Source organism: Thalassophryne amazonica, chromosome 12 (assembly GCF_902500255.1).
Source record: "Thalassophryne amazonica chromosome 12, fThaAma1.1, whole genome shotgun sequence".
Classification (NCBI taxonomy): Eukaryota; Metazoa; Chordata; class Actinopteri; order Batrachoidiformes; family Batrachoididae; genus Thalassophryne; species Thalassophryne amazonica.
Window position 1 is genome coordinate 72,114,603 of NC_047114.1, and position 27,657 is coordinate 72,142,259.

The following is a 27,657-nucleotide window of genomic DNA, read 5'->3' on the forward strand; positions in this document are numbered from 1 at the left end:
CCAGATCCCTACAGCCTGGTAAAAATCAGGATTATCCAAAATTGGAGTGAGAGGAGAGGTACGCTCATGGCTACCCTCTATTTTGCGGACCATTTTCCAAGCTTTAACAGTATTTAATGAAATGGGATTAGTACATATATTTCTGATAGGACTGTTTATAAAAAGGAGATTCCAGAGAGGACAACTGCACTGAGAAGATTCAATATCAATCCATACTGAGGTGGGAATATTCTTAAACCAATGTGTAATTGCACGCAAGTGCACTGCTAACTGATAATGTCTAAAGTTAGGCATATCAAGACCCCCATCTGAACATGGTTTTTGGAGTTTAGACATTTTTAATCTAGGTTTTCTTTTACTCCAGATAAAAGAGCTCAGCCAACCTTCAAGCAATTTAATTACCTTTTTCGTTAATAATAGAGGTATCATCTGCATAGGGTAAAGTAACCTGGGTAAAATATACATTTTAATAAGGGAAATCCTGCCAAGCCAAGATAAGGGTAGAGGAGCCCACCTATCTAAATCTGCTTTTATGGCATCCAGGAGACATGGGTAATTAGCTTTATATAACAAATCAAATAATGGTGTTATAGTTATACCCAGGTAAACAAATCCAGACGGTGACCAGCGGAAAGGAAAATGACAAGACAGTTGTTGAACTGATGATAAAGATCCAAGAGGCATGGCTTCTGATATAGAAAAGTTAATTTTATAACCTGAAAACTCACTAAACAAAGCTATGGTGTCAATTAGATTCAAAATAGAAAGCTGAGGATTAGACATAAAAATCAGCACATCATCTGCGTAGAGTGAGATTTTGTGTTCCCTGTCACTCACAGAGATGCCTGAAATTAATTTATTCTGCCTGATTGGTTGTGCTAATGGCTCAATGGCCAGATTGAAAGCAGAGGACTTAAAAGATCGCCCTGCCTGTTTCCTCGGAAAAGAGGAAAACTATTAGATTTTAATGTGCGTCTCATATTATCACAAGAGTGACGTCCTTTAATAAAGCCAGTCTGATCTTCACAAACAACATCAGGAAGCACCTTTTCCAAACGTAATGCCAAAATTTTAGGAAGTAGTTTTAAATCTGAATTAAGTAAAGAAATGGGTGTATAGGAAGTACATTTTTCAGGGTCTTTACCCTTCTTAAGAATAAGAGAGATGTTTGCCTCTCTTAAAGAAGGAGGAAGGATACCTGTTATGAATGAATGGTCCAACATGGGGTCTATAATAGTATCAGCAAATGTTTTATAATAGTCATAACCATATCCATCTGGCCATGGGGCTTTCCCTGATGGCATAGATTTCAGTGCTGCAAGAGCCTCATCTCTTGTAATTGGGGCATTCAGACTCTGTTTCTGGGCCTCAGTAATCTGTGGAAGTGTAATATCCAAAAAAAAAAGAATGCATGAGATCTAACGCATTGTGAGGTTGCTCAGACAGATACAAATTTGAATAAAAGAAGCAAATTCTGCATTAATAGATTTTGTATCTAAATACCTAGACCCATCTAAACCACTGACAGAGACAATAATCTGAGCTGCTGATTGCTTTTTAACAAGACTTGCAAGGTACAACCCCTGGCAAAAATTATGGAATCACCGGCCTCAGAGGATGTTCATTCAGTTGTTTAATTTTGTAGAAAGAAAAGCAGATCACAGACATGACACAAAACTAAAGTCATTTCAAATGGCAACTTTCTGGCTTTAAGAAACACTATAAGTAATCAGGAAAAAAAATTGTGGCAGTCAGTAATGGTTACTTTTTTAAACCAAAAAAATATGGACTCACTCAATTCTGAGGAATAAATTATGGAATCACCCTGTAAATTTTCATCCCCAAAACTAAAACCTGCATCAAATCAGATCTGCTCATTAGTCTGCATCTAAAAAGGAGTGATCACACCTTGGAGAGCTGTTGCACCAAGTGGACTGACATGAATCATGGCTCCAACACGAGAGATGTCAATTGAAACAAAGGAGAGGATTATCAAACTCTTAAAAGAGGGTAAATCATCACGCAGTGTTGCAAAAGATGTTGGTTGTTCACAAGTCAGCTCTGTCTAAACTCTGGATCAATACAAACAACATGGGAAGGTTGTTAAAGGCAAACATACTGGTAGACCAAGGAAGACATCAAAGCGTCAAGACAGAAAACTTAAAGCAATATGTCTTAAAAATCGAAAATGCAGAACAAAACAAATGAGGAACGAATGGGAGGAAACTGGAGTCAACGTCTGTGACCAAACTGTAAGAAACCGCCTAAAGGAAATGGGATTTACATACAGAAAAGCTAAACGAAAGCCATCATTAACACCTAAACAGAAAAAAAACAAGGTTACAATGGGCTAAGGAAAAGCAATCGTGGACTGTGGATGACTGGATGAAAGTCATATTCAGTGATGAATCTCGAATCTGCATTGGGCAAGGTGATGATGCTGGAACTTTTGTTTGGTGCCGTTCCAATGAGATTTATAAAGATGACTGCCTGAAGAGAACATGTAAATTTCCACAGTCATTGATAATATGGGGCTGCATGTCAGGTAAAGGCACTGGGGAGATGGCTGTCATTACATCATCAATAAATGCACAAGTTTACGTTGATAGTTTGGACACTTTTCTTATCCCATCAATTGAAAGGATGTTTGGGGATGATGAAATCATTTTTCAAGATGATAATGCATCTTGCCATAGAGCAGAAACTGTGAAAACATTCCTTGCAAAAAGACACATAGGATCAATGTCATGGCCTGCAAATAGTCCGGATCTTAATCCAATTGAAAATCTTTGGTGGAAGTTGAAGAAAATGGTCCATGACAAGGCTCCATCCTGCAAAGCTGATCTGGCAACAGCAGTCAGAGAAAGTTGGAGCCAGATTGATGAAGAGTACTGTTTGTCACTCATTAAGTCCATGCCTCAGAGACTGCAAGCTGTTATAAAAGCCAGAGGTGGTGCAACAAAATACTAGTGATGTGTTGGAGCATTCTTTTGTTTTTCATGATTCCATAATTTTTTCCTCAGAATTGAGTGATTCCATATTTTTTTTTCCCTCTGCTTGGTCTAAAAAAGTAACCGTTACTGACTGACGCAATTTTTTTTTCCTGATTTCTTATAGTGTTTCTTAAAGCCAGAAAGTTGCCATTTGAAATGACTTTAGTTTTGTGTCATGTCTATGATCTGCTTTTTTTCTACAAAATTAAACAACTGAATGAACATCCTCCGAGGCCGGTGATTCCATAATTTTTGCCAGGGGTTGTATACGTGCATTAGCATGTGTTATATTCTGTAATAATACATAATATTAGCAATAGCATGTATAACAGCATAGTCTATAGATACTCAGGAAGCACTGTCATAAGATAAAACAGTACTTAAGAAACAGTTTATTACCTCCAGTTAGTATTCTGGGATGGTACACAGAGGCAGTGTGGTTTAGTGGGCTAATTTAAGTAGAGATGAAGGTTAATGAGAGATCCGGAACTGCGGAGTCTCCATTCACCACCTTTCACTTTGTTACCATGGAAACAGTCATTAAATCGGTCTATGCCCCGAGGAGTCACTTGCAGGAGCTGTTCCTCTGTCACGTAGCTGCATTTGGACAGTTTGTCACATAATCTCTTAAACCTCACTGCTGCATGCCCAGGTCCACGTCAGTATAATGATGATGTAATCTCTGTCTAACGTAGTCACGAGCACAGGTCATCATATCTGAGTTTTAACTTCACCCTGAGCAGCCAAAAGAAACTACTTGCATTGTGCAAAAAACAAACTGAAGCTGCTGTTATTATTAAGATAGTTGTGATTTTTTTACTAGGGATGGGTATCAAGAACCGGTTCTTTTCGAGAATCGTTAAGAAATTATTCGATCCACCAACATCGAGAGCAGCCGCTATTTTGACGGTGTTTAATCGTGAAAATGATCATTTCATTATGTGGTTGCAGGACCCTGCGGCGGGTTTGTAATCAACCACTTCTGCAGCGCGACTCTGCTTGAAGCTTGAACCAACGAAGCAGTGCTCAACCCGCTGCTTCATGGTTCTCTTCTTCACTGCTTTTCAGAAGCGGCAAGTTCGCATCTTAACCCCTCTCAAAGCCATTTAAAGATGTCAGTCATGAGTTACTCTGGTGCAGATTAAAGTCACTAACTGGGACTCTTGTCTTGTTGCGGGCAAGAAATGAGAATCGTCCTCCGTTCCGTTCGCACAGCTCCAAACGCTGCGCCGCTCTCTGAGTCAAGTTAGAGTCCAGTCGGAATTAATAACTTCAAAGCGAATCGCCATTTTAAATCAAATGACACCTTTTACAAACGTAATACAAACAATAAACTACAATCGACCAAAACATTTTTTCCTCCCAAAATGAGATGTCCTGCGTTCTTTATGAATTACATTCATGCTGACGTGCAGCGCAGCCGGCTGAGCTCAGCTCAGAGGTATGGAGTTAAATTTGTGCCATTAATGTCTGAAACGAAATGTTTTGACAAAAACTACAGATTTTGTTTATTTCTATTTATGTCCAGAGATCAAGGATCCAGTGACCAATTTCATATTTATTTAGTTTAAGACTCAATAAAATGTTGATTTTTCTACATGTTGTAGAAAAATCTGTAAAGCCTACTTTTAGTACACAGAAAATTCACAAGAGGTATCGATAAGGCAATTGATAAGTACATGGATCGATATGCATAATTGATAATGGCATCGATATTGATAAAATCTTATCAATACCCATCCCTATTTGTGACCTTGACCCCAATGATTTATCTTTGGAAAATTTGAACTTGATGGGCAGTTTCAGAACCCATCTCCATATGTATGCCATGTTTGGTGCAAATTGGTGTGAAAAAACTTTACTTTTGACCATTAATCCCAATAACCCTGACCACTGTGACTGACAAATTTGACTTTGCCTGGACAGTTCCAGAACTGGTCTTCATTTGTGTGCCAAGTTGGATAAGGAAAAAAAAACAACAGCAACATAAATTTTGATCTTTGACCCAATGACCTTAATGCCAACAATGGACTTTTGGTAAATTCGATTTTCAGTGGACAGTTTCAGAGCCTACCTTGTTACGTGTGCCAGGTACAGTGCAAAAGTGGAAAAACTTAAATTTTGACCTTTGACCTAATGACCTTGATACTAACCACTGTCTTTTGGAAAATTTGCTCTGTCCTGGGCACTTCCAGATCCCACCTACAGTATGCATGTGTGCAACGTTTGGTGCAAATTGGAGTGAAAAAAAAAAAATCTGACTATTGGCTCCAGTGATCTTGACCCTAATGATTGAGTTTTTGTCAATTTGATCTGTCCAGACCAATTCCAGAACTCACAAATATATGTGCACCACGTTTTGTAAAAAAAAAATCTAAATTCTGACCTTGACCTTTGATAAAATAAACTCTTTAAGGGTAATTCGGGGTTTGACCATAAAATCATCAGCCCTGTGAGTAGTAGGGAAACAGACAGATAAATCAATCAATCAATCAATCAACTTTTTTTCTTGTATAGCGCCAAATCACAACAAACAGTTGCCCCAAGGCGCTCCACATTGCAAGGCAAGGCCATACAATAATTATGAAACACAGTCTACGTCTAAAGCAACATAACCAAGGGATGGTCCAGGGTCACCCGATCCAGCCCTAACTATAAGCCTTAGCGAAAAGGAAAGTTTTAAGCCTAATCTTAAAAGTAGAGAGGGTATCTGTCTCCCTGATCTGAATTGGGAGCTGGTTCCACAGGAGAGGAGCCTGAAAGCTGAAGGCTCTGCCTCCCATTCTACTCTTACAAACCCTAGGAACTACAAGTAAGCCCGCAGTCTGAGAGCGAAGCGCTCTAATGGGGTAATATGGTACTACGAGGTCCTAAGATAAGATGGGACCTGATTATTCAAAACCTTATAAGTAAGAAGAAGAATTTTAAATTCTATTCTAGCATTAACAGGAAGCCAATGAAGGGAGGCCAACACGGGTGAGATATGCTCTCTCCTGCTAGTCCCCGTCAGTACTCTAGCTGCAGCATTCTGAACCAACTGAAGGCTTTTTAGGGAACTTTTAGGACAACCTGATAATAATGAATTACAATAGTCCAGCCTAGAGGAAATAAATGCATGAATTAGTTTTTCAGCATCACTCTGAGACAAGACCTTTCTGATTTTAGAGATATTGCGTAAATGCAAAAGGCAGTCCTACATATTTGTTTAATATGCGCTTTGAATGACATATCCTGATCAAAAATAACTCCAAGATTTCTCACAGTATTACTAGAGGTCAGGGAAATGCCATCCAGAGTAACGATCTGGTTAGACACCATGCTTCTAAGATTTGTGGGGCCAAGTACAATAACTTCAGTTTTATCTGAGTTTAAAAGCAGGAAATTAGAGGTCATCCATGTCTTTATGTCTGTAAGACAATCCTGCAGTTTAGCTAATTGGTGCGTATCCTCTGGCTTCATGGATAGATAAAGCTGGGTATCATCTGCGTAACAATGAAAATTTAAGCAATACCGTCTAATAATACTGCCCAAGGGAAGCATGTATAAAGTGAATAAAATTGGTCCTAGCACAGAACCTTGTGGAACTCCATAATTAACTTTAGTCTGTGAAGAAGATTCCCCATTTACATGAACAAACTGTAATCTATTAGACAAATATGATTCAAACCACCGCAGCGCAATGCCTTTAATACCTATGACATGCTCTAATCTCTGTAATAAAATTTTATGGTCAACAGTATCAAAAGCAGCACTGAGGTCCAACAGAACAAGCACAGAGATAAGTCCACTGTCCGAAGCCATAAGAAGATCATTTGTAACCTTCACTAATGCTGTTTCTGTACTATGATGAATTCTAAAACCTGACTGAAACTCTTCAAATAGACCATTCCTCTGCAGGTGATCAGTTAGCTGTTTTACAACTACCCTCTCAAGAATCTTTGAGAGAAAGGAAGGTTGGAGATTGGCCTATAATTAGCTAAGATAGCTGGGTCAAGTGATGGCTTTTTAAGTAATGGTTTAATTACTGCCACCTTAAAGGCCTGTGGTACATAACCAACTAACAAAGATAGATTGATCATATTTAAGATTGAAGCATTAAATAATGGTAGGACTTCCTTGAGCAGCCTGGCAGGAATGGGGTCTAATAAGCATGTTGATGGTTTGGATGAAGTAACTAATGAAAATAACTCAGACAGAACAATCGGAGAGAAAGAGTCTAACCAAATACCGGCATCACTGAAAGCAGCCAAAGATAACGATACATCTTTGGGATGGTTATGAGTAATTTTTTCTCTAATAGTCAAAATTTTGTTAGCAAAGAAAGTCATGAAGTCATTACTAGTTAAAGTTAATGGAATACTCAGCTCAATAGAGCTCTGACTCTTTGTCAGCCTGGCTACAGTGCTGAAAAGAAACCTGGGGTTGTTCTTATTTTCTTCAATTAGTGATGAGTAGAAAGATGTCCTAGCTTCACGAAGGGCTTTCTTATAGAGCAACAAACTCTTTTTCCAGGCTAAGTGAAGATCTTCTAAATTAGTGAGATGCCATTTCCTCTCCAACTTACGGGTTATCTGCTTTAAGCTACGAGTTTGTGAGTTATACCACGGAGTCAGACACTTCTGATTTAAAGCTCTCTTTTTCAGAGGAGCTACAGCATCCAAAGTTGTCTTCAATGAGGATGTAAAACTATTGACAAGATGTTGCTCAAATTATAGTGTGACTAGCTGGGGTACCCTGCACTGCCCAGGTTAACCTGTTTTAGACATAAGCCAAATGCCAATCATTTTGATCAAAACAATTGCCCAACATTTGTTTTTGTAATGCTGATGTCTTATAAATACGAGGTCTATTAGATAATGAACCAACCCTTTTTTTTTTAACTATATGGATTTGAATGACGTGCGATTACACCAATCATGCTTGAACCCTCGTGCGCATGCGTGAGTTTTTTCACGCGTCGGTGACGTCATTTCCCTGTGGGCAGGCCTTGAGTGAGATGTGGTCCCGCCCTCTTGGCTGAATTCCTTTGTTTCACACGCTGCTCGAGACGGCGCGCGTTGCTTTATCTAAATTTTTTCTGGACCTGTGAGGAATATCCGAGTGGACACTAAGTGGAAATTAAGCTGGTTTTCCGTGAAAAGTTTAACGGCTGATGAGAGATTATGGGGTATTTCTGTCGGTGTAAGGACTTCCCACGGAGCAGGACGTCGTGCAGCGCTTCCAGGCGCCGTCGTCGGCCTGTTTCGAGCTGAAAACATCCTAATTTAAGGCTTAATTCACCCAGGACGTCGTGAGAGAACAGAGAAGATTCAGAAGAGGCCGGCATGAGGACTTTATGCGGACATTCCACTGTTTAAGGACATTTTTTAATGAAAGATGTGCGCGCAAATTCGTCGAGTCATTTCCGTGACGACTCGGCGAATCTGTGTGCACCGCGACAGGAAAAACACCTCCGTGTTGAAAACCATTTGTAAAATTCAGGCAGCTTTTGATGGCTTTCAGCAAGTGAGTAACTGAGAAATTGTTTAACAGCTTGGGCATGTTCCATCTTGCCCGTTAAGGTTTCCAACGGAGGTGTTTTTCCTGTCGCGACCCCCTGCGGTCGGGTCCGGCCCGACATGCGACTCTGCCCGCATGTTCTTTCATTACAAAATGTCCGTTAACAATGGAATGTCCGAATAAACTCCTCATGCCGACTTCTTCTGAAAGTTCTCTGTTCTCTGACGACTTCCTGGGTCAACAGAGCCTGAAATGTGGAAGTTTTCAACTTGAAACGGCGAGACGCTGCCGCCTTGAAGCGCAGATTGCCGTCAGGCGCCGTGGGCCGTCCTTACGGCGACACTACCAGACCAAAATCTCTCATCAGCCGTTAAAATTTTTACTGGAAACCAGCTGAATTTATCAAATGGTGATTCAAATCCATATGGTTTTTAGAAAAAAAAATAATAAGGTCGGATACTTTCTAATAGACCTCGTATATTAGTTAATGGGTTAAAGTTTGTCCAGCAGAACTATAACAGGTGGACTCCTCAAACTAAGTGGAAATACTTGGTTAAAAGACAAACACATTTGAAGTCCTTTATGCAGACTTTGTTTGCAATCAATTTATAACAAAAGTGCACACAAAAGGTAGGTAACAGTAAATGTAAATATCAGTGAATCAAAATTGAGGTAGTGGTGTATTTCACTGTTTTTACATTGCAATTTTACAAACATAAAATGAATGTATTCAGACAGGAAGGCAAACGGTTTTACAGGACAGTCAGGTGCTTAACAGTTGAGAACATAAAGTAGCTGAAGAAAGGGATTAAATAAACAGAGATGGCCAACACATATACAGGGCTGGAAATTTGAATCTGCCTGGTCGTACCACAGCCTCACCCTAAGCATGTGTTTGTTTGCCTGAGTGTGCTGTGGGTGTGCTGTAGAAAGGGAATTAAATAAACAGAGATGGGCCAACACATATACAGGGCTGGAAATTTGAATCTGCCTGTTCATATGTAGCCTTTATGTATATAGATTCCTATGAATTCTAACATACAGTTTGCATATTTATTGATATGTTCTCAGATTAGCATCAGCAATGTGAAGATGGTGACAAACAAAAATGTTAGGGTGACTGTTGAATAAGGGATCCCTTTGCATTCCAGAGTATAAAATCCCAGTATCCTCCATTCCCACCAGAAAGCCCGACTCTTTCTTTCTCTTCCCCTGCTTAAAAATTTGGAAATGTGACATTGATAAACAGCATTTTCCTTCTTCACTTTTTCCCTTGACTCAACGGATGGTGCGACGCTGGAAATGAAAAACCTTTTCATACCAGATTCAACCATTGTTTGGAAATGAATCCGCTTCTTTGTTGCAGATGTTTTTAATTTTACTGTTTGGTTTTGATCTGGCACTGCATGTGCACAAAGATTTGTGTCACTCACCCACAACAATATCTGAGAGTAATGTAGGTAAGTAGGCTGTCTCCTACTGAAGTTTAATTAGTGGAGGCGAGAAACTCAACCCTGCTGCAACCTACTTATCATTCACAGATTATTATCACATGTAGCCCACCATCATGACGTCAAAATGACAAGTTTCTACAGCCTCTAATGGAACACTCTGCCATTATTGTCAAAGTAACAATGAGCGATGGAAATTAATAAGTTTTTATTGACACCAGTGACATTATCAGTTCTGCTTATCAGTCCAATTCATTTTTTATTCAATTTTCACCATGCAGCTTTTTTTTAAAAAATCTCTGATTCTGAACGCAGTGTAGAACATCTGTCTAATAACCATTGAACAATGTTCTTTTTTCTAAAGCTGTGGTCAGCATGAAGCCTGAGTGCTCTGATGGATGAGCGGCAAGTACGGTACATATAATGATTATTTAATATGACTCATCACTTTACATCCTGTATTCTTTCAACAATTCAGGGGATGGATACATGAACATTTCCATGTCAAGTGACTATTTTGGACTGCTTTAATAAGTAGAGGCAGTGTGGTACTGTACGGTAAATCTGTCTGTTGTAGCCGGTTCTCAAATACTGAGTGAGGGAAGCCATCAAGACACCCATGACAATTCTGACGGCCTTACAGGTTTCTGTGGCTGTGACTGGAGAAACAGATTACAAAGATTATGTTCTTGTCCGACTACTTATGGATCTGATCTGACTGTTGGGGGCTTCTTCACAGTCTCTCTCTCTCTATCTCCATCTTCATTTCAGTCTCCTGCTCCATCTCAGTCTAATACGTTCCATCTGTCACCTTGGCTCCCATCAAGCACGCGGCTGTGACGGAATTGTCGGCTGGGTACTTTGGGTTTCTAAAATCTAAATCTCATCCTGTATCAGCATCAGTGGAAGAAAATGTATTTTTTATTCTATATATTTGTTTCGTCCCTAAAATTACACATGTAAGTTATGAATGCCAGAATCGTATCATTAGATAAACCTAATCAAATTGTCATTAGGCAAATGGTTAGGACTACCGTTCTACCATGTCTGTTTGTCAAACAGCTCTTCCAGGTGGCTGAGTTTGGCACTGAGATTTCCCAAACAGCACATCGGCGTGGCTCGTGTGTGTCTGGGGGAGACTGCCGTGTTGCTCGGCATAAATCAGCACAAGCCTGGTTAAACTCTTGCCCATTTTGAGCACATGAAAATTTTTCAGAAACTCTGGTGGACTTTGGTGGGCCAACTCTTGTTTGGCTCCAAACAGCCCGTTGAAGGTTTGGAGCACATCTGTGTCTATACTTTCCAAGCTGAGGACAGAAATAAGAAAGATGGTCAGCCCCTGCTGAGCACAGGCTGGGGTAAGATGGTTGGGAGTCCACCAAGATCTGGAACAAATCCAAGCGAGGTGGGCTGAGTCGTACTTGGATACGTGGTGAAAGGCTGATTTTTGCTTCACCATACTATAGGTGTATTCATAGCAAAGAAAAATCCCCACAATAATCACCTGCCCTCCCCCCATCCAATTCAGTTTATTTATGCAACGCTAAAAATCACAAAAAAAAAAAAAAAAAAAAATCACCCCAAGATGCCATACACAAGCAAGGTTTAAACCTTACCGATCCCATGAGCAACCACACTGACAACACTGGTAAGGAAAAACACCCTTAGGTATTTTTTTTTAAGGAAGAAACCTAATACAGACCAGACTTAGTGGGTGATCATCTGCTTTGGCCATACTAACAAATACATTGCATCCAGAAAGTATTCACAACACTGCACTTTCCACATTTTTTATGTTACAGCTTTATTTCAAAATGGATGAATTTTTTTTTTTCCCTTCACACAATACCCTATAATGACAATGTGAAAAGGTTCTTTTTTTATTTTTACAAATTTATTAAAAATTAAAAAAAAAACCTAAGAAGACACGCGTACGGAAGTATTCACAGCACAAACCAAGAATGAGTCAAAGGAATTGTCTGTAGACCTCCAAGACAGGATTGTCTCAAGGCACAAATCTAGGGAAGTGTACAGAAACATTGCTGCTGCTTTGAGGTCCCAGTGAGCGCAGTGGCCTCCATCATCTGTGTTGTGGAACAGCCTAGAATGATTCATCTGTTTACAGATGAGCTAAAACATGCTTATTCTTGATTAGTCTAGTCTGTTCTGTGGCCTTCTGGAGCTTTCCTGCATGTTCTGTAATGTTGCACTTAGTACTGTGCTTTTCCACAGAGTTATAGAATATTCCATGGTATTCTAAGTAAACAACTCAGCAGTATATAAGGCAGACAGGCAGGCCTCTGGGAATGTCTTTCCCAGCACTTGTAATTTGAACCTTTCTTGTAAATAGCTAAGGATTTGTTAATAAAGCATTTGTTGTTGAAGACCATCTTTCTCTGTGGAATACAACAGTCTGAAAATAGAAGTTCAGATCCACCAGCACTCTTCCTAGAGCTGGCTGCATGTCTAAACTGACCAATCGAGGGAGAAGGGCCTTAGACAGGGAGGTGACCAAGAACTCGATAATCACTCTGTCAGAGCTCCAGCATTTCTCTGTCAAGAGGAGAACCTTCCAGATGGACAACCATATCTGTAGCAACCCACCAATCAAGACAGAAGCTACTCCTTAGTTAAAAAAAAAAAAAAGCCTCATGGCAGCCCACCTGGAGTTTGCCAAAAGGCACCTGAAGGACTCTCAGACCATGAGAAACAAAATTCTCTGGTCTGATGAGACAAAGATTGAACTCTTGACGTGAATGCCAGGTGTCATGTTTGGAGGAAACCAGGCACCATCCCTTCAGTGAAGCATGCTGGTGGCAGCATCAAGCTGTGGGGATGTTTTTCAACAGCAGGACTGGGAGACTAGTCAGGATTGAGATGACTACAGCAATGTACAGAGACATCCAGGATGGGGCAAACGGTTCATCTTTCAGCAAGACAATGACTAAAGATCAAAGGAGTGGCTTGAGAACAACTCTTGAGTGGTCCAGCCAGAGCCCAGACCTGAATCCGATTGAACCATCTCTGGAGAGATCTGAAAATGGCTGTGCACCGACGCACCCCATCCAACTTGATGGAGCTTGAGAGGTGCTGCAAAGAGGAATGGAAAAAACTGCCAAAAGATAGGTGCACCAAGCTTGTGGCATCATATTCAAGAAGACTTGAGGCTGTAATTGCTGCCAAAGGTGCATCAAAGTATTGAGCAAATGGTGTGAAAACTTATGTACGAGTGATTTTATTTATTTTGTTGTTGTTGTGTTTTTTTATAAATTTGCAAAAATTTACACAAAGCTTCAGGTCATTATGGGATGTTGGGAGTAGAATTTTGAGGGGGAAAAATGGATTGACTCCATTTTGGAATAAGGCTGTAACATAACAAAATGTGGAAACGGTGCAACGCTGTGAATACTTTCGGGATGCGCTGTAAAACGACAAAACTAAATTGCCTGAGTGTTAGAAATTTTGCAGTTAAGCATCTATTCCAGTGTTAACAATGACCCAACAAACAAACAAAAACATCTTAAGTCTGCACAAAATACAGATTAAATGCAATTTTTGAGCCATAGTAGCAGTATAGTTTGTAAGCAGTGAATCTTTCACACTGCTAACGCTTTTGTGTGCACATTGCTTGTATTTGATAATGCTAAAGATGTCTTCACACATTCTGAAATGTAAAAACAGACAACATGGGAGGAATTTTTACTGTGAAACTGGAGCCTGCCAACTGTCTAGTACCTCAGCAAATTTGGCAGCTGATTTATCGCACGGCATAACATTAACCAGCTCCAATTTTAACTTGAGCATTGTGTTTTACCAGCTATTCAAGTGTATTTGTTTGAGTAATAATAACTTACTGTAAGAATATGTACTGAAATGAAAGACACACACACACACACACAACACACACACACACCACACAGAAATGACACAGATAGATTGTAATCAGAGCTGGTTTGATGCTGTGGCGGTAAAGACTAGTTCCTCCAGTTTTTAGGCAATTCCAAAGACAAACTTTACGCACCACAGGGTATACGGATCTGACAAAACACAAGAGTCACTAATGATCTTCACTGGGGTTTTGGCTGAGTCACGATTCATTATTTTACATCCTTCTAAAGGTTTCAGTCGAGTACTTCCATTGGAGCAGTGCAGCACTTTAAGGCTGGTGAAATAAATGGAGAGACTGCATGTAAAATGAATGAGTCCTTAACCCTGAGATCCTCCTGGAATTGTCCCACTTCATCCAGAGTCGTACCAACGTGCTCACGGGCGGATACGACAAAGCTCCACTTGCCACCTCAGAAAGATTTTCCTATTATGCAACACACTTATAAGGGAACTCTAACATTTTTCAGTCTGAGCTTTTTGCATTAACCTTTCACTCTATACAAAAACCATTTTAATAAGTGCGGTATTGGTTTAGAACACAAACATTGACACTGGTTAAATGGCTACATAATGCTATTGTGTGGGGTAAGCTAAAAATATAAGCAGTAAACCACTTCGCTGCTGAACAGGCGAGAATGTCATTTGAAGTGTCTGGTAGCATGGACAGGATCCCTACGTAGGTAAGTGTACACCTCTGCAAAAGACTGGTTATGGCAGTTAGGTGCTTACCTTAGCCTCTCAGTCATCAGGGGCTCCTTCCTGTTGTTGGACAAGACAAACTGCTGCTTACAACACACAGACAGGTAGCTTGACTGGAAGTCAAACCCAGGTTTGCATATTGGCTCTACACTGTCCCACTGAGTTCCTGTTCAGTGCTGATTCAAGGAGTTTAATAAAATGTTACAATGGACTATTTCAGAATTACAGCCATTTACACAGTTAACTCAATTTCCAGAGGTCATTAGTAATTGGACAAAATAAATCAGATTATTTTCAATATAATCATCAGTTGAATCCAGTTTTCTTTAGACAATTCAAGGAGATAGATATGTAAAGATTACCAAGTCTACTACTAAATCCATCTGGAGGAAGAGGATGTTCTCAAAAATTGAGTGATCATGCAAGAAGGAGATTAGTGAAGGAAGTCACCAAGACACCAGACAACCGTCAAGGAGTTATAGGCTTCTGTGGCTGTGATTGGACAAAACTGTGCATCATTTGTCTGTTGCATCATCAGTCGTAGAGAAGCTTGAATCTTTGACTGGACTGGGTTGCTTGACGCAAGGATGTTTCGCTTCAAATCACAGAAAATTCTTGCTCTGGTAGTCTGACTTCTGTCTTGACTCTTGTAGAGAAGAATGCATCATCAGTTATACAGCTTCACGGTCAAGTGGAACAGAGAAGGATTTCCTGCTCTCTTTAATATTTCCTCCACCAGATTCAGTTCACCAGTTCAGCTGACCATCTCCAAAAGCTCCAGAGAAGTGTGTCTGAGGCAAGGATGGAAGGTTTCATAGCACCCATTTTTGCCTGGTGCTGCGTTCTTCTAACCATTTGTGGCTTGTGTGGTTAATAGAATTCGGTCTATAGAATGCATGATGTCAGTGATCTTTTCCCACATAATTACTCACATGTAGGCTGACTCTTCTCTCACTTTCTCATCCATTTCAGGCTCTTCTTCATCTCTCAAGTTCCTCCTTGTCATTCTCTCCTCACTCTTCTCTGCCCCGGAGGTTTAACTCCTGTGTGATTTATTCTGCCTTCTGCTGGTCCTGTGCTCTCAGGCGGTCCAGGCTCAGGAAAAGCTCTCCAGTGCGACAGGATTGAGGAAAGGTTTGGCTTGCGTCGCATTACCATGGGAGACCTGCTCTGTAATGAGCTGCAGTTGCACAGCGACAGGTGGGCACCACCTGTGGGACATCCTGGAGAGGGGAGAGCGGCTGCCTGAGGTCAGTTCTGCTCCATCCTCGAAGATCACTTCTTTAAAATGTTCCTGTGATTTGTTGTGTGTGTGTGTGGGGGGGGGGGGGGGGGGGGGGGGGGGGGGGGGGGGTCAGTGCAGCACAAAAAAGTAACACGGCACCACTGTACAGTAAAGCCTAAAGTCTTTTTAAAGTTTCTATAAAACGTCTGTGACCATAACTCAGTCCGCGCAGAGTTGTTTTGGAGTATTTTAGTACAAACACCTGGAATAAAGTGGCTTGTTGTGAGGTGAAGTGTCCTAATGGATCATTTAAGACCTCCCTACTGCAATATTCACACTGAGTGAAATACTTGTGGTATTTAATGTTCTATGCTAATGGCATTTAGCACTTTTAACAGCTAGCCTGATCCATTAAACCCTAGTAATGCTTTGATTATTGAGAAAATAAGCGGCTTTTTGACTTTGAATGTCCGCACCAAAACAAATCGTTATGAAAACCGCTGTTCAGTCTCCAAAAATATGATTTAATAAAACACCCAAACTGTTAACTTAGATGGTTTGGCCTTGAAGAAGTTAAGGCTTTTTTTCATCACACACTGAACCGCCCACACTTCACCCTTTATGCATCAATGAGCTCATCATCACCTACAGTAGTGTTCAGAATAATAGTAGTGCTATGTGACTAAAAAGATTAATCCAGGTTTGAGTATATTTCTTATTGTTACATGGGAAACAAGGTACCAGTAGATTCAGCGATTCTCACAAATCCAACAAGACCAAGCATTCATGATATGCACACTCTTAAGACTATGAAATTGGGCTATTAGTAAAAAAAAGTAGAAATGGGGGTGTTCTCAATAATAGTAGTGTGGCATTCAGTCAGTTATTTCGTCAATTTTGTGGAACAAACAGGTGTGAATCAGGCAGTGATGCCGGTAACGCGTTACTCTAATCTGACCACTTTTTTTAGTAACGATGTAATCTAACGCGTTAATCTTTCCAAATCAGTAATCAGATTAAAGTTACTTCTCCATGTCACTGTGCGTTACTATTATTTTTCATTGTGGGTCGATAACAGCATTAAACTTGGTCCGTGGGCAGGAGGTCGGGGTTCGACTGAACTGCCCACTTTAAGCGAGCTGTGAGCTTTTAATCCGCGGTTTTTTGCAGCTGCTCGACTCGTTCTCACCTCTTAAAGCGCGGTGATCAGCACACCTGCACTGAACTTTACAAAGACATTTTTATACTTTTTTCCTCCTTTATTTAGAATTCTGAGCTGAGCCGCTCCGTATCGTCTCGTTAAAACAGCTGAACCTCCGCGACGCGTCAACAACTAACACTATTTTCCACTCAAATGCACCTCTCTTTCTGAGGACCACATGATGTGAAAACGCAATAAAACTTTCTTACCTGTAAATCTGGTCATGTTTTCTGCATAAATAAATGTTATCCATTCTTTGTGCTCAAACGCCAAAGCAGGGGCGAATCTAGATGGAATGGGGGCGTGGGGCAAGGATGTGCCCCCTCCCCCACAACACCCTAGATTAAAGGTGCAATTTTGAAGCCGTTTTTACTACAACTAATATTGCTTAAAATAATAATAATTTCGACAAGTAAAATGTTTAGAGAGAATTTAAATGTTAGAAAATGTTAGAATTTAATAGTTACCTTTATAAACAATGTAGGCTCGAAATTGCAAGTTTTACTGTTACAGTGCTGTCAACAGTTAAATATGAGGTCAAGAAAGATGTCTTTATTTTACTTTTTATAAAACAAGTATTTATATTGAAGTCAAGAAAGGGTGACTATAAAGTGAGTTTTGGCAAAACAGGTATCATTGTCATGTTGAGGTGGCAGAGGGTTGTTGTCGGCAGCTGGGAAAAGTAACAAAAAAGTAACTAGTAATCTAACTTAGTTACTTTTACAATTGAGTAATCAGTAAAGTAACTAAGTTACTTTTACAATTGAGTAATCAGTAAAGTAACTAAGTTACTTTTTCAAAGTAACTGTGGCAACACTGGAATCAGGTGTCCCCTATTTAAGGATGAAGCCAGCACCTGTTGAACATGCTTTTCTCTTTGAAAGCCTGAGGAAAATGGGACATTCAAGACATTGTTCAGAAGAACAGCATAGTTTGATTAAAAAGTTAATTGGAGAGGGGAAAACTTATATGCAGGTGCAAAAAATTATAGGCTGTTCATCTGCAATGATCTCCAATGCTTTAAAATATACTCAACAAAAATATAAACGCAACACTTTTGGTTTTGCTCCCATTTTGTATGAGATGAACTCAAAGATCTAAAACTTTTTCCACATACACAATATCACCATTTCTCTCAAATATTGTTCACAACCCAGTCTAAATCTGTGATAGTGAGCACTTCTCCTTTGCTGAGATAATCCATCCCACCTCACAGGTGTGCCATACCAAGATGCTGATTAGACACCATGATTAGTGCACAGGTGTGCCTTAGACTGCCCACAATAAAAGGCCACTCTGAAAGGTGCAGTTTTATCACACAGCACAATGCCACAGATGTCGCAAGATTTGAGGGAGCGTGCAATTGGCGTGCTGACAGCAGGAATGTCAACCAGAGCTGTGCTCGTGTATTGAATGTTCATTTCTCTACCATAAGCCGTCTCCAAAGTCGTTTCAGAGAATTTGGCAGTACATCCAACCAGCCTCACAACTGCAGACCACGTGTAACCACACCAGCCCAGGACCTCCACATCCAGCATTTTCACCTCCAAGATCATCTGAGACCAGCCACTCGGACAGCTGCTGGAACAATCGGTTTGCATAACCAAAGAATTTCTGCACAAACTGTCAGAAACCATCTCAGGGAAGCTCATCTGCATGCTCGTCGTCCTCATCGGGGTCTTGACCTGACTCCAGTTCGTCGTCGTAACCGACTTGAGTGGGCAAATGCTCACATTCGCTGGCGTTTGGCACGTTGGAGAGGTGTTCTCTTCACGGATGATGCGAAGGAGATGTGTTGCACTGCATGAGGCAAATGGTGGTCACACCAGATACTGACTGGTATCCCCCCCCCAATAAAACAAAACTGCACCTTTCAGAGTGGCCTTTTATTGTGGGCAGTCTAAGGCACACCTGTGCACTAATCATGGTGTCTAATCAGCATCTTGATATGGCACACCTGTGAGGTGGGATGGATTATCTCAGCAAAGGAGACGTGCTCACTATCACAGATTTCGACTGGTTTGTGAACAATATTTGAGGGAAATGGTGATATTGTGTATGTGGAAAAAGTTTTAGATCTTTGAGTTCATCTCATACAAAATGGGAGCAAAACCAAAAGTGTTGCGTTTATATTTTTGTTGAGTATAAAAAAAAAAAAAAAAAAAAACAGAGACGCATGGAAGAAAAAAAAACAACCATCAAAATGGATAGAAGAATAATCAAAATGGCAAAGGCTCACCCATTGATCAGCTCCAGGATGATCAAAGACAGTCTGGAGTTACCTGTAAGTGCTGTGACAGTTAGAAGATGCCTGTGTGAAGCTAATTTATTTGCAAGAATCCCCCACAAGTCCCTTTGTTAAATAAAAGACATGTGCTTAAGAGGTTACAATTTGCCAAAGAACACATCAACTGGCCTAAAGAGAAATGGAGGAATACTTGTATTTTGTGGACTGATGAGAGTAAAATTGTTCTTTTGGGTCCAAGGGCTGCAGACAGTTTGTGAGACAACCCCCAAACTCTGAATTCAAGCCACAGTTCACAGTGAAGACAGTGAAGCATGGTGGTGCAAGCATCATAACATGGGCATGTTTCTCCTAGTATGGTGTTGGGCCTATATATCGCATACTAGGTATCATGGATCAGTTTGGATATTCCAAAATACTTGAAGAGGTCATGTTGCCTTATGCTGAAGAGGACATGCCCTTGAAATGGGTGTTTCAACAAGACAGTGACCCCAAGCACACTAGTAAACTGGCAAAATCCTGGTTCCAAACCAACAAAATTAATGCCTCACAGATGTGAAGAAATCAAGAAAAACTGTGGTTATACAACTAAATGCTAGTTTAATGATTCACAGGATTGCTAAAAAAGCAGTTTGAATAATAGTTTTGAGTTTGTAACGTCAACAGCAGATGCTACTATTATTGTGAACACCCCCTTTTCTACATTTTTTTACTAATAGCCCAATTTCATAGCCTTAAGAGTGTGCATATCATGAATGCTTGGTCTTGTTGGATTTGTGAGAATCTACTGAATCTACTGGTACCTTGTTTCCCATGTAACAGTAAGAAATATACTCAAAACCTGGATTAATCTTTTTAGTCACATAGCACTACTATTATTCTGAACACTACTGTAGCTAGAATCAGCTCCGCCAACACAGGGAGGTCCAGATATGGGCTTCATATCGGCTGATCTGGGCCTCTGCAAAAAAACTATAAATGAGTAAATAACATGTTGTGCTGCCATCCGCCTGATGAAACACATCGGAACAGGAAGACAAAGCTGAAATATAACACCCAGACTGTACATCTTTACCCGCTGTTCCAGACTGAGCTGACACGGTTGTCTTATGATAGAATGGAGCCGAAACTGGCAACAACAGCTCACTGACAGAGTGCAAACCAGATAAATCTGCAAACACTGAGAGGAAAACTGACCAGCTGAGATAATCTTCATCGAGGCAGACAGCGGTACCTGCCAGCACCTAAATATAACCAATAGCAAAGACCTGGTTCAGGAAAGAAAATAGCTCATTAAAATTCTCAGCAGCTCTGTTTACCTCACAATATTGTGAAGGCTGTCACTCCTCTACAATACATCCGGAAAATATTCACGACGCTTCACTTTTTCACATTTTGCTATGTTACAGCCTCCTTCCAAAATAGATGAAATTCATTTTTCCCCTCAAAATTCTACACACAGTATCCCATAATGACAATGTGAAAGAGTTTTTTGTAGATATTTGCAAATTTATTTAAAATAAAATAAACTAAGAAATCTCTAAGTATTCACATCCTTTGTTATGAAGGTCAAAATTGAGCTCAGGTGTATCCTGTTTCCACTGATCAGCCTTGAGATGTTTCTACAACTTAATTGGAGTACACCTTGGGTAAATTCAGTTGATTGGGCATGATTCGGAAAGGCACACACCTGTCTACCTACAGTGAGGTAAATACAGAAGGACCTGGTCAGTGACCTGAAGAGGGCTGGGACCACAGTCACAAAGATTACCTTAGTAACACACATGCCTTCATGGTTTAAATTCCTGCAGGGCAGAAAGGTCCCCCTGCTCAAACCACCAAATGTTCAGGCTTGTTTGAAGTTCACCAGTGACCATCTGGATGATCCAGAGGAGGCATGGGACAAGGTCAAGTGGTCAGAGACCAAAATGGAGCTTTTTAGTATCAACTCCACTCGCCGTATTTGGAGGATGAGAACAACCCCAAGAACACTGTCCAAACCATGAAGCATGAGGGCGGAAACATTATTTTTGGGGGTGCTTTTATGCAAAGAGGACTGACGACTGCACCGTATTGAAGGGAGGATGGATGGGGTCATGTATTGCAAGATTTTGCAACAACCTCTTTCCCTCAGTAAAAGCATTGAAGATGGGTCATGGCTGGGTGTTCCAGTATGACAATGACCCCAAACACACAGCCAGGGCAACTAAAGAGGGGCTCCATAAGAAGCAGTTCAAGGTCCTGGAGTGGACTAGCCAGTCTCCAGACATGAACTCAATAGAAAAACTTTGGAGGGAGGTTTCGGTCCTCCATGAGTTTAACACCTACATTACCGTTTAACCCTCTGGGGCCGACACGGTCATATACGACGGCTGAAACCAAGCTTTACTAAATTATAAATAACTTCTTAATGATATGAGATGGAATTTTTTTTTTTTGCTGAAAAGTTAACTCCATGGACTTTCAAGCCAACCATCCACCATCTTTGTACTCCTCATAGAAGCTGTGTGATGACGTGCGCAATGTGAGTGTCCAATTGGAATTGGTTCACCATCACATGGTTTTCCAAAATGCAATCGTACGGCAGATTTACCTCACGTAATAAACCAAAGATTGTTTTTAGGACTGATGTGTTACTAGTTTGAATAGCCATCTGGATGCTTGCTCCTGCAGCATTACACACAGCGATCAGTGAAAGTGAGCTGACGGAGAACCTCTGATGACAATCTCACGTGCTCAAACACAGAGTGAATTTTACCAATACATCTGCAAAATTAAACACCAAATTATTCTAACAGGGTTCCTACAACTTAAGGCAAGAAAGATGTAAGACTTTAAGACTCTTTTTTATACCTGTTAAGTTAAATTAAGAACAACATTACAGTAAGGTACAGTAGTGTTCAGAATAATAGTAGTGCTATGTGATTAAAAAGATTAATCCATGTTTTGAGTATATTTCTTGTTGTTACATGGGAAACAAGGCACCAGTAGATTCAGTAGATTCTCACAAATCCAACAAGACCAAGCATTCATGAGATGCACACTTTTAACGTTGTTTCCCATGTAACAATAAGAAAATATACTCAAAACCTGGATTAATCTTTTTAGTCACATAGCACTACTATTATTCTGAACACTACTGTATGTGTACAACCAAGTGTTGTTCCAAGATCTGCTAGCACCAGTGGCGGTATCTGAGGAAAAGGTGGTGTGGAGACGAGGACAGTATCACACAGAATTGAGACCTACTTTCCATCTATTGGCATCTTTTGTTTCTCACTTTGATTGTGGGAATCTATTACCTGGATTCCCATCGTGCAAAGTTTGAAGGAATTCCTGCATAAAATGTGCTGTGACTCAAACATTTCACGAGGTTCTGGTTCAAGCCACATAGCAAAGTCTTCCATCAAAAGACAATTTTTCATAAAATGTAGACTTCCCCATGTCGTTACATGAATTTATTTGAAAGTGTGTCTGCTCTGAGGTTCCCAACAAAAAACAAAAGAGATGTGATGGTTCCAATGTGTCAGAAATCTAATAATAATAGAAATAATGCCTTCACTCGTGGCGGAGGAAGAGGAACACAGACGTCTTACTTCAATTTGAAGTCTTTATTATTGCGGGAGTGTTATCACTGCCACACATTAGCAAAACCTCAGAATATATCCAGCCTGGATCACATGGTGGGGGGGCATCCTAGCAACATTTTCGCCAGTCATAACCCTCCCTACGTCTCTAATACTTATCTACAAGTGGTACAGCTTAGCTAAAATGTCCATAAAAAAATGTTCATTTTGTGATAAAAGCATGGAAATTGGCATACATATTCTAAATTAGCTAATGTTTATGTTCAGATATGGAGCCATCCTGGAGCTGACCTCTAATGAGCTACAGGGGTCAATAAAGAATTACACAGGGGTCACAATTTAAAAATGCTCCATTCATGTTGAAAATATGATTGGAGCAATCGTTATGATCAGACAAATAATGTGGTATAGTTTTCAACTTCAGCGCAACTTTGTCACTGATTCATGAACATTGTTCTCAAGAATCTGCTGATATTGACTGGAATCCATGTAACCCTCAACTTTAACAAGATTCCCAGTACCTGCACTGACCACACAGCCACACAGCATGATGGAACCACCTCCAAATTTCACTATAGGTAGCAAGTGCTTTTCTTGAAATGCTGTGTTCCTTTTCACCCATGTATACTGCCCCTTGTTATGTCCAAGTATCTCAATTTTAGTTTCATCAGTCCACAGCACCTTATTCCAAAATGAAGCTGGTTTGTCCAAATGTCTTTTAGCATACCTCAAGCGACTCTGTTTGTGGCATGTATGCAGTAAAGGCTTCTTCTGCATTACAGCATCATACAGCATCTCTTTGTGCAAAGTGCGCTGTACAGTTGAAGGATGCACAGAGACACTATCTGCAGCAAGATCATGTTGTAAGTCTTTGGAGCAGGTCTGTGGGTTGACTATGACTGTTCTCACCATCCTTCGCTTCAGCTTGTTTGAGATTTTTCTTGGCCTGCCACTTTGGAGCTTAGCTAGTACTATGCCTGTGGTCTTCCATTTCCTCACTATGGTCCTCATAGTGGAAACTGACAGCTGAAATCTCTGAGATAGCTTTCTGTATCCTTCCCCTAAACCATGATGTTGAACAATCTTTGTTTTCAGGTCACTTGAGAGTTGTTTAGAGGCTCCCATGTCACCACTTATTAGAACAGATGCAAAGAGGGGAAACATTTGTAAATGGCCACCTTGAACACCCTTTCTCATGATTAGATTCACCTGTGTAAGGAGGTGAAGGGACAATGAGCTCACCAAACCAATTTTGTGTTCCAATAATTAGTTCTAAATGTATTCAAATCAATAAAGTGACAAAGGTGCCCAAATTTATGTACCTGCCTAATTTTGTTTAAATAATTATTGCACTCTTTCTATAAATACTAGAAACTTAATTTCTCTTCTCAAATATCAGCGTGTTCATCTGCTATATGATATATTCAACTGAAATTTCTGATCCAAACAACCAATGATTTATAAAGGAAAATCATGAAAATTATCAGGGGTGCCCAAACATTTGCATACAACTGTATATTCATCATACATGATATCAATTAAAAGAAAACTCCACATTGTCCCATCATGTTAATAATGAAAAATAATAATACACATGAACTTTTCCAACACGCTGCCTCGAGCTGCGTAGTGTTATGAGAGGCTTTCACTGAATTATAAAATACAACGCAATGCAAAAATAACCTTGGCCGTATGAGCATAGATATAGGAAATGGAATGTGACCTTTTGACATTTTAAAATAGGTCAAGGTTAGCCATCTTTGAACTTGTACAAGGTATGTGTCCCAAGAATGCTCTCTGTGAATCTGAAGACCCTGGCAGTAATAGGAATGGAGTTATACTGAGCACAGACGGAGAAATGAACGGAAAGCGTTTGCAATACCCAATGCCCGTATTTTGGTCTTGGGTAAAATAGATACTGCCATGGTGGCCAAGTGGTTAATGCGCTTGGTTTCAGTGCAGAAGGTTCCGGGTTCAAATCCCACCCCTGCCACATTTCTCCATGTAATGTGGAGTTACGTCAGGAAGGGCATCCGGCGTAAAACTGTGCCATTTCAACATGCAGATCCACTTTGGATTTGCTGTGGCGACCCCAAGTGCAAACAAGGGAGCAGCCGAAGGGACTTACATTTATTTAGTCATTTATTTCAATGACTTTTTGAAGGATCTGCAGGAACCCTGTCTCAGCCTGGAGTGGATTTTTGAAAATACGCTACGTGAGGTTTCACATCAACACAGTCCACTACGGTCAGTGCAGACACAGGTATATTTCCCATTATTTAAGACGACAGGTTTATTATTTCCTGTGCCCTCCGTGGAAAAGCCGAACGGCTTTTAGACACGCTCATCTGTCTTACAACACATTAAGCTGATTTCCTGAGTGCTCACCAGCATGGGAATCATCAAATGATTTTTTTTTTAATATTGTGTAACTGTGAGAGCATTATGACGAGACACAGAGCGCTTTAATGTGGGTTGAATAATCCCAGACTGGGATTACTGAAGTACAAACTGCAGGATTAGACATACAGTTGTGCAAACGACAAAAGCCACCAGAACACAAATAACACAGGAATTGATTTACCGCTGAGTCTGAAACTGGAAAAACAGTGTGGTGAGAATTTGTCTTGGCGAAAAGTTACTGTATTGTTGCCTGGCAACGGACAGAGCAGCACATTGTGTGTGCTTTGAAACCTCTTTGTAGACACGGTGTGTGTGTGTGTGTGTACACACACACCATGTCTGCACACAGATGAACACTTCACTACACGACAGTTGATCCAGATCGGTGGCAGATTACATTTTTTCACATGAAATTTTTTGCACTGAGAGCCAGAGAGACAACAAAAATATGTAATTCCAAAAGCTCATCATTTTAAAGTGGTGGAATGTGTTACTGCATGGGCTCAGCAACACATCAGAAAAACCATTGTCAAGTTAAGTCAAGTGCAAGTTAAAACTCTACCATGCAAAGCTAAAGCCATACATCAACAACATCCAGAAACGCCGCCACCTTCTCTGGGCCAGAGCTCATTTGAAATGGACAGACGCAAAGTGGAAAAGTGTGCTGTGTTCTGATGAGTCCACATTTCAAATTGTTTTTGGAAATCATGGACATCGTGTCCTCTGGACAAAAGAGGAAAAAGACCATCCAGATTGTCACCAGTGCAAAGTTCAAAACCAGCATCTGTGATAGTATGGGGGTGTGTTAGTGCCCATGACATGGGCAACTTCCACATCTGTGATGGCACCATCAATGCTGAAAGGTACATCCAGGTTTTGGAGCAACACGTTGCCATCCAAGCAACGTCTTTTTCAGGGACGTCCCTGATTATTTCAGCAAGACAATGCCAAGTCACATTCTGTACGTGTTACAACCAGTGGCGGTCCTAGAGTGATTTACTCCCCGGGCGACACCCCCCCCCCCCCCCCCCCCCCCCCCGCGTGCACACTAACGTGGCCGCACACCTCCGCCCCACCACCCATGAAAACACTAACTTCGTCTGAACACCCACAATCACAAATTAACTCACAACAGCTATTTTCAAGAACAAATTTCCAGTTTTAATGACTACTGCAATAACAAACACAAAGAAATTGGCACAGTCTAATGTGTCATCATCCATGGACTTATCTGCAATGATCATCTCAAATGTTTGCAGGAGGGCATCATAATTGTTTGCCCCAGTGCTCACTATCCGTGATGTGAAATTCCATCGAGTAGGAGCATTTCTGGGCAACCTTGAGCAGCCTGCAGACTCAAGAAAAGACATCCTCTTTGTGGATTTTGAGAAAAATGTGGCAAACCCAGAGAGTGATGCAAAAAATATTCTGCACTCAGATAAGCATTTAGCCCCCTGAGACAGAACCAGATTCAGTCTGTGTGCATAGCAATGCACAAACATTACACTGGGGGCTATTGCTTTAACTTTGGCCTGCAAACCATTGAGAGCTGAAGCCATGACAGCAGCCATGGCTTCTTCGTAAGGAAGACTATCAAATGGCTTCGCCAAAATCCGGTCCACAACATTCAAATTGTCTGCCATTATGTGCAGCTTGCTACCTAGCTAGCTCGCTAGCTGGGACTGGCGCGAGGCTAGTGTGAAGTTTGTCCGCCTGTGAGTGCTTTGTGATGGTGCAGGAGCTCAGCAGCACCCGCTGCTCGGTAGGGACAGAAACTGCGATAGAAGTCAGAAAGAGTGATAGAAGTAAGTCTCCAAACACAAGCAACTACAAAAAAACACCAGAAATAGAAGCTCGATTTGTCGCTAGTCGTTTTTAACAAAGAAAATGCCGCTAAGAGGATTAGGAAAGTCTCCGGTTCAACTCAGAAAAGAATGAAAATGCTCCCATGGATGTTTACACCAAAAGATCGCTGATTCGCTCATTTCGCTATCAATCAAAAAGGGATTCAGCCTCAGACAGATCATCCAGTCATCATGCAGAAGCTGAGCGTCCGGGCCGGCCAAGGCCAGCCCACTGCCCCATAGACCCCCAGACACGCTGAGCGTCCGATGGACGGGACAAAGCCCAGTATTTATCCAATGACTCGTCTTATTTCGCTGCAGTCTTTGCTTCGCTACTGTTTATAGCACTGTGAAGCTGCGGGAATGAGTGAGAGGAAAGCCGCCATGGGACGGGAATGTGGGGGCGCCGCTCTGCTGTAACGTAACGAAACCACGAACCCCACCCGTCAGGACAATCCCCCCCCCACCCCGTTTTTTTTTTTTTTTTTTACCGTTTTTTTTCCGCACGGTCATGCCACCCCCCACCCCCGTGATGCCGCCCCGGGCGGCTGCCCGGTCGGCCCGCCTCCAGGACCGCCCCAGGTTACAACAGTGTGGCTTCGTAGTAAAAGAGTACGGGTAC

The 27,657-nt window shown here is 41.0% G+C and overlaps 1 protein-coding gene across 1 annotated transcript in view; it reads left to right on the forward strand.

Moving 5' to 3' along the window:
• The window catches only part of ak5 (adenylate kinase 5), a 294,513-nt gene that overhangs the window by 260,196 nt on the left and 6,660 nt on the right, over positions 1-27,657 (forward strand). The window contains 2 exon segments of the mRNA XM_034183075.1: positions 15,616-15,731; positions 15,733-15,780. Of these exon segments, the coding sequence (XP_034038966.1) occupies positions 15,616-15,731; positions 15,733-15,780 (164 nt within the window).